The 18802-nt window shown below is 41.2% G+C and overlaps 1 protein-coding gene and 1 pseudogene across 1 annotated transcript; both read right to left on the bottom strand.

The window, feature by feature from the left end:
* Positions 1–6000: 6000 nt before the first annotated feature.
* CCNG2 (cyclin G2) lies at positions 6001–14588 on the bottom strand. The gene is made up of 8 exons (XM_041759564.1): positions 14459–14588; positions 13508–13645; positions 12757–12894; positions 11467–11717; positions 11213–11291; positions 11025–11123; positions 8653–8858; positions 6001–7425 (listed from the first exon to the last, which is right to left on the bottom strand). Exons 2-8 carry the CDS (start codon positions 13643–13645, stop codon positions 7305–7307), a joined length of 1032 nt encoding a protein of 343 aa, XP_041615498.1. The 5' UTR covers positions 14459–14588; the 3' UTR covers positions 6001–7304.
* Positions 14589–17961: 3373 nt separating this feature from the next.
* On the bottom strand, positions 17962–18534 carry LOC121493827 (annotated as a pseudogene).
* Between the last annotated feature and the right edge of the window lie 268 nt (positions 18535–18802).

Raw genomic sequence — 18802 nt, 5'->3', positions numbered from 1 at the left:
ATATATCTGCCTCTCCCCTCAGAGTATGAGCTTCTCAGTGGAAAGACGTCCGTTTTGTTTTGTCTTTAGTTTCAGAGGTAGAGTTTAGGGATTCATCAGTTGCATATAGCACCCAGGGCACATCACATCATGTGCCCTCCTTAATGCCCATCACCCAGTTACCCAATCCTCCACGTCCTTCCCCTCCAGCATCACTCATTTTGTTTCCCAGAGTTAAGAGTCTCTTATGGTTTGTTTCCCTGATTTCATGTTTCACTTTTCCCTCCTTTCTCCTATGATCCTCTGTGTTGTTTCTTAAATTCCACCTAAGAGTGAGATTTATGATAACTGTCTTTCTCTGTCTTGTTTCACTTAGCATCATACCCTTTAGTTCTATCCATGTCATTGCAAATGGTTAAGATTTCTTTTTTCTGATGGCTGAGTAATATTCCATTGTATATATATACCACATCTTCTTTATCCATTCATCTGTCCATAGTTTGGCTGTTGTGGACATTGCTGCTATAAACATTGGGGTATAGGTGCCCCTTCAAATCACTATGTTTGTATCCTTTGAGTAAATACTTAGTAGTGCAATTTATGCGTTGTAGGGTAGCTCTATTTCAACCTTTTTATTCCTTTTTGCATCCTCAGTACCTATAACAAAAATCAGTGTTATCATAGTAGCTTGATAATTGTTGAATGAATTATTGAGTCTTATCTTAGGGAAGTAAGAAGGTAGGGGAAAAGTGGGGTAATATTATTATAGCCAATAGTTACGGGATGTATATCAGGCACTGTTTCAAATTCTTCATCATGTGTTATCATGTCATTCCATATACGCAGTAACTCCACAAGACAGTGTTGCTGGTGATGATATTCAGGAAGCAGACTCTGAGACAAAGTCTGAGGGAAGGAAGCAAGTCTGGGTACAGGGAAGACAAAGTCTGAGGAAAGGAAGCAAGTCTGGGTACAGGGAAGTGAGCCACAATGAGGGCCCAGTGACAACCTCAGCCAATCCCAAGGGGAGCTGAGACCAAAATGATCCAATCAGGTTGTCCTGTGTTGGACCAAAGTGACCATGCCTTTACACCTCCTCTCACCTTAATCTGTCATAGATAGATGTAGGCCGTCGCAGGCAGGGCATGACCTTGGGTCAGGCTGCTCTCTGAGTCTGTTGCCTCAAAGGGATTGTTAGCTGAAAGTTTTGTGCCCAAAGCACTCCCATCTAGGCAGCACATTTCTGTATCCAGCACAAGTAAGAAATGTTATTGACCTTTTATACAAATAGAGAAACTGAGGCACAAACACTTTAGGTAACAGCCAATCGGGTCACATACTCAGTGGCCACTAAGGTACACACTGTAGCAGTGGGCTATGGCCCCCTGCAGGCCTTACTAGTGATGGGAAATCCTAATTTTGGAGAGGGTGAATGCATCCCTGCATGCATGGAAGTTTTCATCTTTACAAACTGAATCACTGCAATCAGGAATCGAAAGGGCACCATCAGGTGGGACACACGTAGAAAAATGTTGACATGTTTTACCCAACATCATATTAGGCACCATGAATGATAAAAAGGAAGCATTAACACATGGTCTCTTCTCATGAGAAGCTTAGCGTTTAGGCAAAGGGATAAACCATAGACACATGAAATAATTACTGGAAAAATCCCAGAACATAAATGAGTAAGTGGAAAATGATTATTATATTGGATAACAGTAAGACAGGCAAAGGGCAAGCAAGCCTTTAACAAAACAGTCTTTTATTAATACAAGGTTCCACTCCCTTTAACACTGAATGACTGTGGGCCTTGGAACCCAAGGTATTGATAAAGTATAAACTATAACCAAAGTGTAAAAAGGAACTAGGGACAGGAAAGGACCCACACGCCTGAGCACAAAGAAGTTTCCAGGACAAATTAAAACCCCCAGCTTTTTTTTTTTTTTTAAGATTTTATTTATTTATTCATGAGAGAGAGAGAGAGAGAGAGAGAGAGAGAAAGAGGCAGAGACACAGGCAGTGGGAGAAGCAGGTTCCATGTAGGGAGCCCGACACGGCACTCGGTCCCAGGTCTCCAGGATCATGCCCTGGGCTGAAGGCAGTGCTAAACCGCTCAGCCACCCGGGCTGCCCAAAATCCCAAGCTTTTGATGAGACCTCATTTTCTCTACCACTATACTGTCTTGAATTTTTATATTACTACCTTTGGCTCCTGGGCAATTAAAGATATTTTACCTCTAAATCTTAGCCACTTTTTCTTTATATGGGTGAGAGCACTTAAATATGGAAGAGAAGAATACTGTTGCTTATCTTACTGATATAATGAGAAGGATTTTCTTTTTTTTTTTTTCTTTTTTTTTTTTTTTAAATTTTATTTATTTATGATAGTCATACAGAGAGAGAGAGAGAGGCAGAGACACAGGCAGAGGGAGAAGCAGGCTCCATGCACCGGGAGCCTGATGTGGGACTCGATCCCGGGTCTCCAGGATCGCGCCCTGGGCCAAAGGCAGGCGCCAAACCGCTGCGCCACCCAGGGATCCCCTAGAAGGATTTTCTTTATAAGAACTTTTATTTCATTCACTCAGTAACTGTTTAATGAGCACCATCAACATTTTGGGTAGTTGTTTAGTATCATGATTAACAAAGAGCATAGGTTTGGCAAACAGACTTGGTTTGAATTTCAGCCCTGCTCCTTATCAGATCTATGGCCAAGTACTTCTGTAATCCTTACTTTCTTTCCTTGTAAAATGGGGCCGATGGCAGTATTTGTCTAATAGATTGTGGTAAAAATTAAATAATTCTTGGGGCACCTGGGCGGCTCAGTGGTTGAGGGTCTGCCTTTGGTTCAAGCTGTAATTCCGAGGTTCTGGAATCGAGTCCTGCATCAGGCTCCCCACATAGAGCCTGCTTCTCCCTCTGCCTCTCTATGTCTCTCATGAATAAATAAATAAAATCTTTTAAAAAATTAAATAATTCTTGCAAGGTGTCTGAAACATATTAAGTGGTCAGTAAGTTACTTGTTATGAGTAACAGCTAGAGGAGGAGTTTGGACCAGATACAATGCTGGGTGCTGGGGATTCAACAATGAATAAGACAAACAGTCCCTGTCTTCTGGGGTCAGACAGGTAAGGTAAGCACAAAAGGGAGACAGATAAGCAAGGCATTAACTGCTAGGATAAGAGAAATATAGTTTTATGGAAACATGTAGCACTGAGAAAGAGAGGAAAGTAAAGGAGTTCCAGAAAGATTTCTTGGAAGAAATTATTACCATTACCTTTAAAAATTATATTCTTTGCTGTGAATTATTTGGTTTCAACCACTACAATATAAGTTGCATGAGGGCAGAGACATTGTATGTTGTGTTTGGTTTTATATATCAAATTCCTATTGTAGTGCCTGGTACATAAGAAGCACCCAAATATCTGAGGGATAAATGGAATGACTTCTAAGGTGGAAAGTAGGAGGAGTTTGCTAGGTGAGGATGATAGGAAAGGTGTTCCTATCAGGCAGATGAAAGAGTGTGCATGAAGTTTCTGAGGTGAGCGAAAGCACGGTGAATGCGAGGAGCTACAATGCAATTAGGCTAGAAAGGTGTATCTGGATGCCATGAGGGATGAGGCTTAAACAGAGATCAAATCAAGCAGGGTCTTGAAAGCCACAGTAAGGAGTTTGAACTTGATGCTAAGGAGCAGTGTGAAGCCATTAAGGATTTTCATCAAAGAAAGGATATAATCAGGGTCTGTTTTATGAATTTATTCCTTACTCTGTGAATTCACTAAGAATTCAAATCCATGTTTAAAGGAAAAAAATGGAAACTACAGAGAAGCATTTAGGGGAAAAAAAATCACCTGTAATCTTATCATTGAGAGATAACCACCATTGGACTATAAATAACAGCCTGTCTCAATTAACCATTGCTGTATAACAAACCACCCTAAAACCTAGTGGCTTAGAACAATTGATTATTTTCATGATTATTTTCATGAGTCTGTGGGTTGAGTGGGGTGAGCTAGGTGGTTCCTCAGCTCTGTGTAGCTGAGGACACCTCATTGCAAGCTGCCGCCAGCTGGGAACTTAGCTGGCACTAGAACATCCAAGATGATCTCTCATCCTCCAAAGAGCCTCTCTCCACCTGGCCTCTCATCTTTCAGTAATCCAACCTGAGCTTCTTTGCAGCATGGTGGCTTGCCTCCAAGGATAAAAGGGAAGCTGCCAGTCTTCATAAAGCCTAGAGTTGGACATACCCTGAACTTCTTCCATTGCACTTTAGTAAGCAAAACCAGGCACAAGGCCAGCTGAAATTCAAGGGGAACAGAGTCCACCTCTTTCATGATGGGAAGAGTAGTGTGTGTATGGGAAGACCCATTAGCTATTGGGAAACTATCTACCACACAACCTGACTTGCTAGTAGGTTGTTGACCAATTTCTGGCACAAATAATTAGAAAAACTCAGTTCAAAAATGACAAATGCAAAGTACATGGCCTTTGTCCATCTAATAATCTAATAAAAATAGGTCACCTAAAATAAGCTGGCATGTTTTCTGTGCAGAGGGGAGGGTAGGAGGCAGGGGAAACATGGTAGAACCTAGTGTTGAAATAAAAGGAAAGGTCACATCCTTGACAAAGAACATGGTTAAAACTGTCTTAAGGAGTGTTATTCCACTAACGCAGCCACAGTTGACCAGAGTATTAAACGGAGTGTGACAGGTGATTAAAACATGTTATTTGCCCAAACTCACTTCCTGAGGGTCAAATGGCTGGAGACCCAGGGACCAGGCAGTGATACTACAGCAAGCAGAACAGCAGAAGCGACAAAGTGTGCACGCCACAGCTAGGAAATGACGAGGATACTGCTGTGACCCTGCTGATAGAGTACAGGACCGAACCAAGCCAGCAGCAGAAGAGACAGAGTAGAGCCATACAGTATAGATGAAATCGTGTAAATGATAAACGGAAATGTCTGGTGAGCAGGTGGGAGGAGATGCAGATATCACGTGGGTCTCCAACTTGAATAAACAGAATAGCTACTCCGTAGGGTACACACACAGGAAGAGCAGGTTTGGGGATCAGAGACCTCCAAGTGGGGTAGCCGTTGTGAATAAACACACGGGAAGCTCCGTAAGGATGGCTAGACAAAACATGCTGAAAACCATAAAGGGCAACAAATGAAACCACGTGTGCAGATTCACATAGTAAGAGCATCTAGTAAGAAAAGAAAATTGCTTACTAATCAAACCCTGGAGGAACTGAAGAGGGTTTTAAGATTTGGAAAACCACAAGTGACTTTACATCTCAACAAATCAAAATCTGAAAGCGGAATATCCTGTCCACTACTTACCCAAACTACTTAGTAGGAAGGGGAGGGTCATCTTCAAGTCACAGATCTCCACTAAGAGGGTTAGGAAAACATGGCCGATCTCTAAGGGAGAAGAGGTACCAGAATTACATTAAAACCACTTTCAGTATGATTTTCCAACCAACTAGAGAAAACAAAGGTCTACAAAATTAAGCCAGAGGGAAAATATGCCCCTCTGCCCCCCAAAAACCCCACCATGACTTATAAAACAAGCTTAAGTCTTGGGAAAAAAAAGGTCCAAAAAGCCAGAGGCTGGCAGGGTCAGTCACAGTACCCTCATTGTGTTTATCTGCCAAGCAACCTTCCAATTAGAAATTGGCCTGTCTTGCAGAAAGAAACTGTATTGATCTTCCAGCTGGAGCATTCTGGTGTACTTGATACCTGTTGCCTTTCACTATAAATTAATAGGCATCTGGGTCAATACATCACTCTTTTGTTTAAGTCCAGAGAGAGGTCAATTCTCAAGTGACAGATTTGCTTTCAGTATCTCCAAGGCTGAGGGCCAAACTGTGATGAAGAAATACTACCTAGAGAACTTCTGGTAACCAGATAAGAGAGCTTATCTTGGAGGCACTCCAGCCTCACTTCAAGCTTTCCCATGGAAATACAGCAAGCACTTTTTCTTTTGAACCACAAAATTAAGATACAATTGCAAACAAAGAATATAACTTAATATTTTTATTTCGAGTTGTAATCTATGATTACTTCAAAAAGATCCACTTCAGAAAACATCCAATGGATGTTGACTTACATTAAAAAAGTCACCAATGTATGATTTATAGTACAGAATACACAATAAATTATATTTACATGCAATGACTAGACTACCACACACACGGTAAAAAAATACAGTATTTTTATGTACATTTTTTAAGATTTACATTTTCATATACAATATATAAAATTAAAAAGATTCTCTGTACAAAATCTCATGTGCACAGAGTTTGTAAATCCCTATTCTTATGGCTGTACCAGCACACATATGCTTAAAACTAGAATACTACAAACACTTAACTTTTTTTTTTTTTTTTTTTTACTTCATGTTCAGTCTTGGCACCCATATACTAATATCATTATTTTTAAAATGTGAATTACAAAGAAAATAAACATAATCATGCAGACTTTTTTAATATAAGAAAATGAAAAAAATGTGCTACTAGGATCATCATTTATCACTTCCACAGTTACGTAGTTCTTTTCAACTTCCTGCACTGCTTTCATACAGGTGCATGCATAACTAACGGATTATGGATTGTATTAGTAACATAATACTATAGTCTGACAATACTTAGGCATTAGAAATGCAACTATCTAACAACCATAACCTGTCAAGTATTTCTGCTTTAGCAGAAACTTCAATTAACACATTATATACTAAAATTCACAGAAATGTCAATATTATAATTCCTAAGTTTATAGAGTCTGCATCAGAGAGTACATGATCATTCAAAAAACAACAAAACAACAAAAAAGGGGTTTGACATTGGAGTATATTCTCGGTTCTGTGACTGGAGAGTAGGGGAGATATATGATAAACCATTAAAAGGTTATCCACTGTCCCTATTGAGGAAGCACTTGTACACTCCCAATCTGTTTAAATAAAGACACGTGAAAGCTTTATAAAAAGTTTAAGCTACACTATTCATCTTTAAAAATCTCTTTGAAAAGTAACAAATTGAAGGTATCAGCACCTTCCCTCTTCCCCAAGTAGCTAAAGATCAATGAGAAAAATAAAGTGCCAATGTGTAAAACATTGTTACTTGTTTAAGAGGCACTAACCCATTTGATGGCTTAGGATTAAATATGAAAATAGGCCAGATCTGATCTGAATAATAAATAGAAGGTAGGTGTTCCAGTCTATGCAATTTCTGCCTAGATGGGGGATGGACCAGAAAACTACCTACTCCCCCATTTATTGCTTTGAAACCTGTACATACACTTTAATTTCTGACAGAACAATTAGATTTCTAAGATGGAAAGCACAGTGTCTGTGCCACTTTGAAGTTGAAAAAAAAAGTGCACTCTTGATCACTGGAAGGAGAGCTGCTGAGACTCTCTTCACAACTCATATCTTCACAAGAGTCCTCACTAAAAGGGAGGAAAAGAGACAAAGAAGACTCCATTATTTTTTTTAATATTTTATTTATTCATGAGATCATTATTTAGAAAATACTTAAAGATTTTATAAGCCAAATAAAACTACTAAACACATATCTCTAGTCTCAGGATTTTTATATTCAAAATTTAAGCTTTATAGAGACATAATTTAACTTATTAGGACTTCCTAAAATGAATTGTAATCTCCTTAGAAAATACAGATTTTAAGATGTTTAGACAAATTACTATCTGCCAAACTATTATTCTTGTACCAGTTAATAAATATCAACAACTAACTATACAACTCTAAGCATTTCAAATCCAATAAATGGAGACAAAGGACAACGTATCTCCCATCACATGGTTTTGATGTCTTTCTTGCATTAATTACTGTATCCCTGATATTCTCAAACCAAGAAACCAGTAAGCTATAAAAACTAAACTTCTCATTCTTTATAGCATAAAATAACCAAATTTAATAAAAATCATTCATTTTATGAACAAAAATTAACTCTGAACAAGACAATGCCATTTGCCAAAATGGTAAAAATATCTAAAGAAGACTGCCATGTTAGTGGTGGTAGTTTCCTTTACGTTCCAATCATTTAACCCACAGCCTCTTCCCACGGCACCATATTAGGAATTCACACTAACCCTGAAAAGCCCAGAATGCAATTTCAGGTTTTGTTTTTAAACTAAACTATATTTCAAAGAGCAAAGGAGATGTGAAACAACCAGTTTTCAAAAAGGGAAGGAATGAAAAAAGTCAAGACAGAGGGAGGACAAATACCGTATGATCTTGTATGTGGAATCTAAGAATAAAAAAAATAAAAATCAGAACTCATAGATACAGAGAACCAGACTGGTGGTTGCTAGAGGCAGGGAATGAAGTAGGTGAAAATGCTCAACAGGTACAAAATTCCAGTTACAAGTCTTGGGGATATAATGCAGAGCATCACGGTTTGTTTTTATTTTTATTTTTATTTTTTGTTTTTTGTTTTTAAATAAAGAATGAAAAGGGGGGAAGAGAAGAGCATACTTCTAAATCATCACCTACTTTAATAAAACTACCTCTAGCTAATTTTATCACCTGAAGCAATGATGCTATTGGAGTAGGAGCTTTCTCTAATACCCTGTAATATTCCCAGGTTCCATTTTGAGTATAAAATCAGTATTATTTACTATGGGAAGGTCTAATTAGTCAAGGAACCTGCTTACCTTTCACTTTCATCAAAACAACCCCCCTCTGGTATCGTTGGCAGCTCAGGAACACTATAGTAGCTGTTGTGGAGGCTCTGGGCTGTGCGCCTTGAAACAATCCAAACCAATTTCTTATGATCTGGTTTGCAACATTCAGGAGAAGAATATTCGGCTAGGCATTTAGAAACTAACTCCCTCCAATAAATGAACTCGGTGTCATTAACCTGGAAAAAAATGTTAATGAAGAGGTTAACTACCCTACAATCACCCTAAAATGCTTAAATTATACTGATGCCTGGCTTCCACCACCGGATATTCTTATTTGATACGGGATATGACCTGGGCAAAAAGATTTTTTAAAGCTCTGCAATTCTAATGGGTGGTCAAAATCCAGTAACCACTGGTTTAAAGGAGGAGCACCATAGGTATAAATAATTTACATAGAACCTAATAAAAAGCTTTGCCTATTTTAAGAAAATACACTGACCTAAAAACATTAGATTTGTTTAACCAACCAATTATTACGTATATTCTTTAATAGTCTCAATGAAAGGAATTTAACATAATTTAGCCCTCTACAACATAGCATTGAATGGACTGCTAAAATTATGCATTTACATTAAGACACTAGATATACACTAATGGAGAAATTAGCAGTAAGACAGAAGAGGAACTTCCCAAAGAGCACAGTTTCTCCACCACTGGGGAGTGCCCCAATTTATTTCAATGAACAAATTTTCACTTAAGATATTTGCAGATATTATTACAGAAGGTTTAAATTAAAACTAATAAATTTATGATTTAAATGAAAGCTAGAGGGATCCCTGGGTGGCGAAGCGGTTTGGCGCCTGCCTTTGGCCCAGGGCGTGATCCTGGAGACCCGGGATGGAATCCCACGTCGGGCTCCCGGTGCATGGAGCCTGCTTCTCCCTCTGCCTGTGTCTCTGCCTCTCTCTCTCTCTCTGTGTGTGTGATTATCATAAATAAATAAAAATTAAAAAAATAAAATAAAAAAATAAATTAAAGCTAGAAGTTATCTGTTAAAAACAAAATGCTTCATAAAAAAGGCATTTTCATCACAAACAGAAGATAACTTTTTATCATCATGGTCTCCATTACCACCTAATCTAGCTCCATCTTAATCCCCTTGCAATATGGCTGGACTCCCTTCCTGTTCTACAGACATCTCCTCGGTATCTAATAGCCTCCCTCAATTCTTTTTTACACTGAGTCTCTCATCAAAATTCAATACTCCTGATTTAGGAATACTTCTTGAAAACCTTTTTCTAACCCAACAGTGCACTTGACTAATGTACCCTCCCTTCCCTTGCCTAAGGGGGAAACCACCAACAATGAAAACCCAGAGTTTTAACTGATCCCTAAGCAAAGAACTCCCACAAGTTTGGTATGGTTTCTACTATTATTTCTTCATGAGAAATTTAAAATCTCAAATCTCCAGCTACAAGTTATCTTCTGAATTTTTATTCCAGGTTGCCAAATATCTTCTAAATACCTACCCACCTGAAAGATATACAAGTACCTAAAATCGTATTTCTTTGATCACAAACTGGTTTCTCTCAAACTCCCCTCAGTGGCATCAATATTCTCCCCATCACTGGGTTCAAATCTTGGTCATTGTGACTCCGTGTCTCATTTCCATGCTTGGCTTCCAAAACCACTATTTAAGTTGGATACTCGTATTACTTCTGCTTGTGACTATCACCTAGACATTCTAACAACAAGCCTACGTTAAATGATTCCCAAGCCCTTTTATTAGTCCACCAACTTCCTGGCCACAAGCCTTTGTTACCGATTGTCTAAGATTCTTCTGGTCCAACCAGAATATCAGACATCGTGCCTCTCACAGTCTGCCCCATTTGGTGCTAATGAAGCCCCAAAGCAGTCCCTATTAGTGCTAACACCCGTACTGCAAAACTTATTGGGCTGGCCAGACTAAGAGGTTTAAAAAGAAAAAGATGGCAGAAGTTATTTTGGTAATGCTACTAATGGGATGATGATCCAACCCTAAGGATGTAATGGACTGCCATTAGTATGTTTACTAAGTCTACTTCCTCACATGTATTTTAGAACAACGTGCAAGTTGCAACGTGGACCACTGTGTTACCAACTGGTGAGAATACTATAGAAGGGACAACATCTGAACACAGAAAGAAGCTAGACTAAGTGATCAGGTTCCCTTCCAGCTTAACATTGTCTGGGTCAAATCTGCATTTTGAGAACTTCAACACTTGAGCTACAAGATAAAAGTGTAAAAGTCAAGAGCCCCATAAAGTATTATTTAATGTTTGAATCACCATGGGGGTGGGGGGAAGAGAGAGGATGAAACACTAGAAATCTGCTTTAAAGAATAAGAACTGAAGATAATTTACCTTGGAATGTTTTTTAACAAGCAGAAGAATTTCCAGTAATTCAATGGATTTCAAAGTTTCTACTTCCAAATTGAGAAGGCACAAAGCTAACACAGATGGCTAAAAAAAAAAGGGGGGGGGGGAATAAGTATTTTTTATAAATTTAAAACAGAAACAGTGAGACATATGTAAGCAAGAAATTAACTTACTTTTGCTTTTGAAAAGGTAAGTCGGCAGTTGCAAGCTTTCAGTTGAGCTTCTAGTTTATCTAGACTTAGTATTTCTTTCCTATACAATGAAAAAATAGGACAAACATTTAAATCTTTGGAAATTTAATAAATAATTTTAAGAAATTGCTGTTAAAAGTCCAAATTAAAAGTTTTAGAAGGGTAAAAATATAAATTTCACTGGCACTGTAACTGTTAGCTGAAGTACAAAAATCTTTATTTGTAATCCCACTGACCTTTCTGACGTATGACAAAGTACAATAGTATGGTATAAGTGCAAAAAGTTTAAGGCAGTAGTTGCTTCCAATTCATAGTGCAATTTTTCTGAAATTATTTTTTCCATCCGTTTTATGTCAGAAGCAGTGCATTTACATTGACTAATCCGGATTACATCATGAGTGGATGGAATATTGCATTCTTCTTCAACTATTCTAGCAGCCAGCAAAAAACAACAGACTCCAATGCAAGACAAATGTTTAGGTTTCACCTGAAAAACAAAGAACAAGGCTTCTTCTAACAATTGTCACTCTGACGTAGCAAAGCAGATACTTGCAAGAATATTATAATGATGTCCCTAACTCTTAAGACAGAACACAATCTAGCTGCTTCATGTACTTATCCTTAATTCACATTTATACTTAATCATTTTTTCATTTTAAACAGACTTAATTTCCCATTTTAAAAAACACATGTTAAGCATTTAAATTACATAATTTAAATGCAAATTCAAAAGGTGGGTTTCCAACAATGAATTATACTTTGTATTTCAAACATGAAATCATAATAGTACAGTCTCCCCCAAAGTAAACTAAGCCTTTCAACACCAAGACAATATATACTTCTTTGGACATAAAAATTATACATGCAACTCATCTTTTTTATCTTCTTCTCTATTTATTTTTAAGTATCATCCCACATTTCAATGCAAATTTGCCCAAGAGAAATACTGCATCAGTTGTGCAGAGTGGAGCATATGTAAAAGCTGCCATGGACAGATGGCTGCCCTTTTCTTTACAGTGCCCGGAAAACTGACCCAGCAGCTGACAGCAATCCTATTGGCAGAAGAATCACCACATTTTTCTAACAGTTGCTGGTTAATAAGACTATGGCTCCCTGCTTTGAAAAGACTTTTCACAGGGAAAGCGGTAGGTCACCTTTACGTTTTGGCACTAAAAACAACTAAATTCCAAGAGAAATACGGTGGAAGATAAAAATATGAAAACCTTATTTTGAGGACTGTATACACATGTAGGGAATACCTAAAAACGGTGTTACCTTCGTTTTGTAACATCTTCAAAGAGAAGGTATATAAAAGGTAATAGTAAAACCAACTTAAAATACAACACAGTTAATTCTGTAGTCTCTTAATCTGGCACTAAAGATCACAATTCCAATTAAAAAGGTTTATGTGTAACGACATAATTTCTTTCAGTTGTCCAACATTTCTCAAACCCTTGTTATGTCAGGCACTGTGCTGGGCACTAGATTTAAAAATAAAAGATGTATACACAAAAATGTTTAAATACCTTCATAAGAGCCAAGAATCTGTCCAGAATATTGACAGCCAAGACAAAAGTCTCAGTGCAAGACCCAAAAAAGTTGGTTAAACTCCTTAGATCTTCTACTTTAGCATTTCTCAGTCTTGGACACAAAGTGTTATCATCCTGCAATAAAAACCAAGAGCCAAAGCTATGACTTTCTAAAAATTGGATAAATACACACAAGTATATTCAAATAAGGTAATTTTTTTCTTAATCTTTGAGAGTATGGAAGAAAGAGTGGTATCATTAAACACACACTTTTTCAGATACAAGATACGTATAAATATCATGGCTTTTTAAAAATACATAGCATAAAAGAGCTTTAGCAATCCAATATAAAGTGAACTGTTGTCACACTTCCAGAGGATTATAGCAAATATAATTCCCCCATAATGGAGACAGTTTGTTCTCTTTACAGTAGGCTCTTAGATTTCTTTTTTTTAAATAAAGTATTTCATGGGCGGAGGGTATTTCCATAATCAACTACTCAGTTCCCAGGGAGTCTCCCACCAGAAGCTGCAGGTCGGGGGTGCCACTTACTTATGAAGGAATACTTCTCTACAGTTCGTATCATTTTCATTCCTGCATAACCCTGTAGAATTTAGTACTCTAGAAGACAAATTTTGGTGCTAAGAAACTTGCAGCCTTTAATCTTGACTCAACTGGGGGCAAAGAGAGTCCTCCTTCTCCAAGGCCTATCAGCTCTTTGAACAAGATCTCTTCTCTGGGAGCTTACCTCCGGGGTAGCCTCGATCAAGCTCAGCCCTTTTTCTCGAGGTTGGAATCTCTGTTCCTGCTCTAGGTAGAGGTTCAACAATCCGAAGAGCTGGACCCCTTCACGACCTGCCAAATACTCTGCCCCCAAATCCTTCATCTGCAGCAAAGACACCGCGCATCAGAAGGAATCCCGGGGGGGGGGGGGGGGAGTGGGCGGAGGCGAGCTGGTGCCGGTGCCTCCGGCGAGGAGCGGGTGAGCGGACGGGTCACAGCCCCCGGAGCCCCAGCGCACCCCTGCAGGCCCCCGCCTGGGAGGGGGGGCAGGGGGAGGCGCCGCGGGCCGGGCTGCCGGCCAGCGCCGGGTCAGACCGGATGGCCCCGGCCGGGGGGCCGCTTCACAACAGGAAGCTGGCGGGGCGGCGGGGCCTGGCCGGTCCGCCCACCTGGAGCCGCCGCGGGGGGGGGGGGCTGCTCCCGGCAGAGAGACCCGGGGCCGCGACGCGCGGGGGTGGGGGGCGGGTGGGCTCCCAGAACGACCGGAGGGAGGGGTGGGAGGCCTCGCGACCGAACAAAGGACCGGAGGGAGGAGACTCCGAGCCCCGCCTCTCCCGGGGGGCCGAGCCCCAGAAGCCCCTCTCGCTGGAGTCCGGCCCCGAAGCCTTCCCCAGCCGCTTCCGCACCGCCGGCTCCGGGCCCGCCGAGCCCACCACCGCGTGCCACGCGACACCCGTCCAGCCTCCGGTGCCAGGCTCCTCGGCTGTCACCAGGAAGCACCACCCCAGCGAGCCCGTGGCGGGGGGGGGGGGGTACCAAAAAACCGTCTTCAGCTCCTCGGGCCTCCAGCGCACCCTCCGCTGGTGAGGACGGGGCCAGAGCCGCTCCCGGGGCTGACGGGGTCCTCCGCCACCGTGCCCCTGCCGAGGCCCACCTGCGAACAAAGAAACCCCGCGACCCCAGACGGGCCACTCACCTCGCCGGGGACGCGCCTCCCCGCCGGCCCGCGGCGTCTCGGCTCGCGGCGTCTCGGCCCGGGGAGGACTGGGCGCGGCGGGGGCGTCCGAAGCCGTCTCCCGAGGTCGGGGACCCGCCGCCTTAGCGGTGCCCCTGGACCGGCATCGGCGCCCTCCCCCTGCCCCGCCGCCTCGGCCTCACGGCCCGAGCCGCATCCTGCCCGCGCGCCCACCCCTCCAGCTGGGGCGCAGCGCCGGCCCCGAGCCCCCGAGCCCCCGAGCCCCTGCGGGCGCCGCCGCCTCCGCGGTGGAGGCCGAAGCAAACCCCTTGTTTTTGTTTTGAGTTTTCGACGCCCCCAGGGGGCGGGGCACGTGACTCCCGCGGAGGGATACGAGGCTTCGAACGGCTTCGAAAAAGAGTCCTGCCGCCGCGCGACCGTCCCCCGTCGGCCTCGGGCGCTCCTGCTCCCGCCTCGCTCTGCCGCCGCCCCGCCCTCTCAGTGCAGGGCGGGGGCTGGAATCTGGGAATCAGCTTTCGTGATGCAGCCGAGGGGGACGGAAAAGGAGTGGCAGGGTTTAGCGGCGGAAGGAGATAGTTTCTGGTCGCATTGCAACCTTTTAAAGGTCCCCATTTGTTTTGTTTTCACTGTTTTGAAAAGTCCGCCCAAAGCAGCAAGCTCTCCGATTGGACACTGGTACAGCGACCCGAAAGCTGAGCCTCTGAGGCGCCCTCGGATCCGGATTGGCTGACCGACTAGCCTTCGAGCCCTCTGATTGGCTTTCGTCTCAGCCGGCGCCTCTATCTTCCTTGGGGCCTTAGCAACTCTGGAGTCTTGGATTGCGCATGCCTGATGTTCCGAAGGCACTTATAGAGCTGGCCCTGGGACCTAGCCCTTCGCCCTGTGCTCTGACCTCCAGATAGCCGTAATAGCCAAAAAAACCTTTATTTTGTTCTGAGGGTCCATTTTGTGATGACCAATCAAGTTATTATAAAATTGTTGGGGTGCTTACTGAAATATTTATGAATAAAATGCTCTCATCTCTCGTATTTGAAGTTTTTCCTACCAAAAGGAAAAAATGGAGATAGATAATAGGTGAAATGAGTTTGAGAAAAGGTTAAGACTCTGGTGAAGGTGGGTTTTCGTTATAAAACTATTATTTTTAATTCGATGTGCCTTGAAATTTTTGCTAATAAAAATAAATGTATAAGGAGGAACTTTAAGGGAAAAACTTAACCTGCTCATACTGATGAGGACAAATAAACATTTAATAATTATAATGTGCCTCCAGAGGTTATAGTTGTGCTGTTGTTTTAATCAAAACTCCCAGAGGCTTCTTGGTCCTCAGTCACCCATAAGTTATCATTTACTATCCATTATAATTAACTTTATTATTAAGAGGTGACACCTCTTTTGAAGCAAAGCAAAAAGCAGAACAAAGGGTGCCTTAGGCCAGAGAAACCTTAACAGAGGAGTTCTCTGGGGGATGTAAGAGACTCCCCTCTAATATTTATGGTTTATTTCTTTACTTTCTCCCTCTTCAATTCCCTGCCACTGTCAGCCAAATACACAAATCAGTAAATAGAATAATCAAACCCAAGGAACAGATTTCTCTTTTCTGTTCTTCTGCATGTTTTCTGTGAATTGTTTTGTTACTTGTAAAATATGAAAAGGCACACAACACAGCTTTAGAAGCAGCTTTCTCTTCTTTCCAGAGCAACTGAAAATTTTTAGAAATAGATCCCTTTACATATTAGCTTGGACTAGGCATGAGAGCCCAGAGCAACCTGGGAAAAGGGGACTCAAAGAGCAAATCCTCCCATTTCAGGGAGATGTGGCCTTGTTCAGGGTTTTGGGAAAGAAAGAAAATTATATTAACAGATTACTTTTATATGATTTACAGGTTGCATAATTTTGTGCAATACTTGTGTGCTCTTTTAAACATTATTATAACTTGTTTTTATTTGATATAAATCTCCGCTGGAAATCTATGCTGAAAAACATAAATGAGGGTATGCAACTAACATGGAAAATAAAGCTAAGATTAGAATGACATAGATGACAGCTCATCGCAGTTATAAAGAGGCTCCAGAGAGAGAGAGAGAAAGCAGATGGACAGAAAACAAGCACCATGAGAAAAAGAAGAGTTTGTGGCCAAAACATAAAAGAGATTGGGGATTTTTTTCAAGTAGCAGGGCAAAGGTAGAAAAGGAACATAAGATATAAAATAAAATAAATGATGTGAAAGAGGAAATGTAAAATTATGTGGTCGAAGATTTTTAAATAGAGATGGTATAAGACAGATCAAGAAATTGTCCATGACTTAGATCACTGACAGAAAGTTATACAAAATGTACATTCATAACTGGTTTTTTTTTTTTTTTGGTGTGTGTGTATCTTTTATCAGGCAACCTTTTGAATAATGAGCAGCTCTTTAAGAGTAAGACAAGAAAGCTTGCTAAGTGGTGTTCAATTTCCTGGTCTTGGCAGGCCCTGTCCAGTACCAGAGAAAAGACTGATCAAATTGCCCAATATGGAGCCATTTATCCACTTCAGTCCACTTACCTTTTAAGATAAAGGAAATAGCAATCACTAAAATATATTAGTCAAGTATAACTACTTGACCATCATCCTTTTTTTCAAAACACCTCTTTTTAATGATGATATTCTGGGGGAGAAAATGATACAAGTTTTCCCTTTTTGTTCTACTGATTTTTTGTTGTTGTTTGTTAATGTGGCTTTTATTTTTTAATTTTTAAATTTGTTTTAAATGACAGTCTTTCTCCAGGCTCTATTCGTCTTATCATTTCAGTTGACTTTGTTGCAGCTGTAGATCTTACTTACTTAAAGGACATTCTCCCTTAGGTACCTGTCAACTACCTTTCTGTCCTTCCTAAGCTTTATTGGGGGCGACTTTCTTGTATCAGGCACACATACAAAATAGGGAATCAGAAATCTGGCAGTCCCCAAGAAGGACTTTGAGGGGATTCATTATAAGACATTGGATCTCCAGCACAGTGAGAGGGGTGGAGTGGGATTGGATGATACCCTCTCCCCAGTAACCTCTTTAAGGACAGACAGAGAGCTTATCCTCAGTGACATCTGAGACTATGAAACTAGAAGGTAGACACAGAGCAGGAAATAAGTAGTAACACACCCACAGAAATAATGCCTTCGTTCAATGAATTCTTGACTTCTGATGAGTGTCCTTCAAACCACTCAACACTTCAGCTTCTCCCTTGGAAAGAAAATAGAGTATCAGCAAGTAGCTGCCACACTGCTTCCCTTAATACTTTATACTTGGACTTCTCTAAAGTTCATAAGGCATCAAAATTCCCTTACAACTTTTTTTTTAATGTCCAACGTATATATTTTTTAAAGATTTTATTTATTTATTCATGAAAGACACACACACACAGAGGAAGAGACACAGGCAGAGGGAGAAGCAGGCTCCATGCAGGGAGCCTGACGTGGAACTCAATTCCAGGACTCCAGGATCACGCCCTGGGCCGAAGGCAGGGGCCAAACTGCTGAGCCACCCAGGGATCCCCATGTCCAACATTTATAATATGAGGGCCAGGGCTTTCTCCCAACTCAAGTTTATAAATTTTCGATTGGCTTGTGAGGCCAATAGGGATACTTCTTGTCCTCAATAGGGATACTTAATTTGGTTTCTGGGAAGACTTCATGGTCATCTCAATGGTCATCTGATCAAATGGAATTATGTTCTTCATCTTCTCCAGCTCTTTTTCATATTCTTCAATCTTGGCCTTTGAGAGAGACAAAAACTCAGCACAGCTTTTCACATCTTCTTCTTTCTCAGCATCCACCTGGACAGTGTATTTATCCTCTGGCACAGGAAACTTCAGGGCATTAAACTTCTTCTCAAAGTCATCTACCAAGCCAGCCTTTGCCACATTGGCCTTGTAGTAAGCCTAGTCGATAGCAGGTGGTTTCTCAGAAAGAGTAGCCAACCTGGAAGTAAGCGTCTCATTCCAGGATTTCAGGGAGTTGGTAATGGCCTTCTGGTTTCAGGGTATTATCTCCCCAAAATCTACCCAGTCAATGGTTTTCAGAGCAAGTTTTCGCCTGACCATCTTGAGATTCTTCACCGACCCCGGCAGCCCACAGTCCACAGCCTCCCTTACAACTTTTTAGATAGCATCTTCCTCCTCACAAATGATCATTTTAAACAATAAATCTGGGGCACCTGAATGGCTCAGTGGATGAGCTGCTGCCTTCGACTCAGGTTGTGATCATAGAGTCCCAGGACCAAATCCTGCATCCAGCTCCCCGCTGGGAGCTTGCTTCTCCCTCTGTCTAGGTCTCTGCCTCTCTCTGTGTCTTTCATGAATAAATAAATAA

This window comes from Vulpes lagopus, chromosome 6 (assembly GCF_018345385.1).
Source record: "Vulpes lagopus strain Blue_001 chromosome 6, ASM1834538v1, whole genome shotgun sequence".
Classification (NCBI taxonomy): Eukaryota; Metazoa; Chordata; class Mammalia; order Carnivora; family Canidae; genus Vulpes; species Vulpes lagopus.
This window is presented reverse-complemented; position numbering and strand designations above follow the sequence as displayed.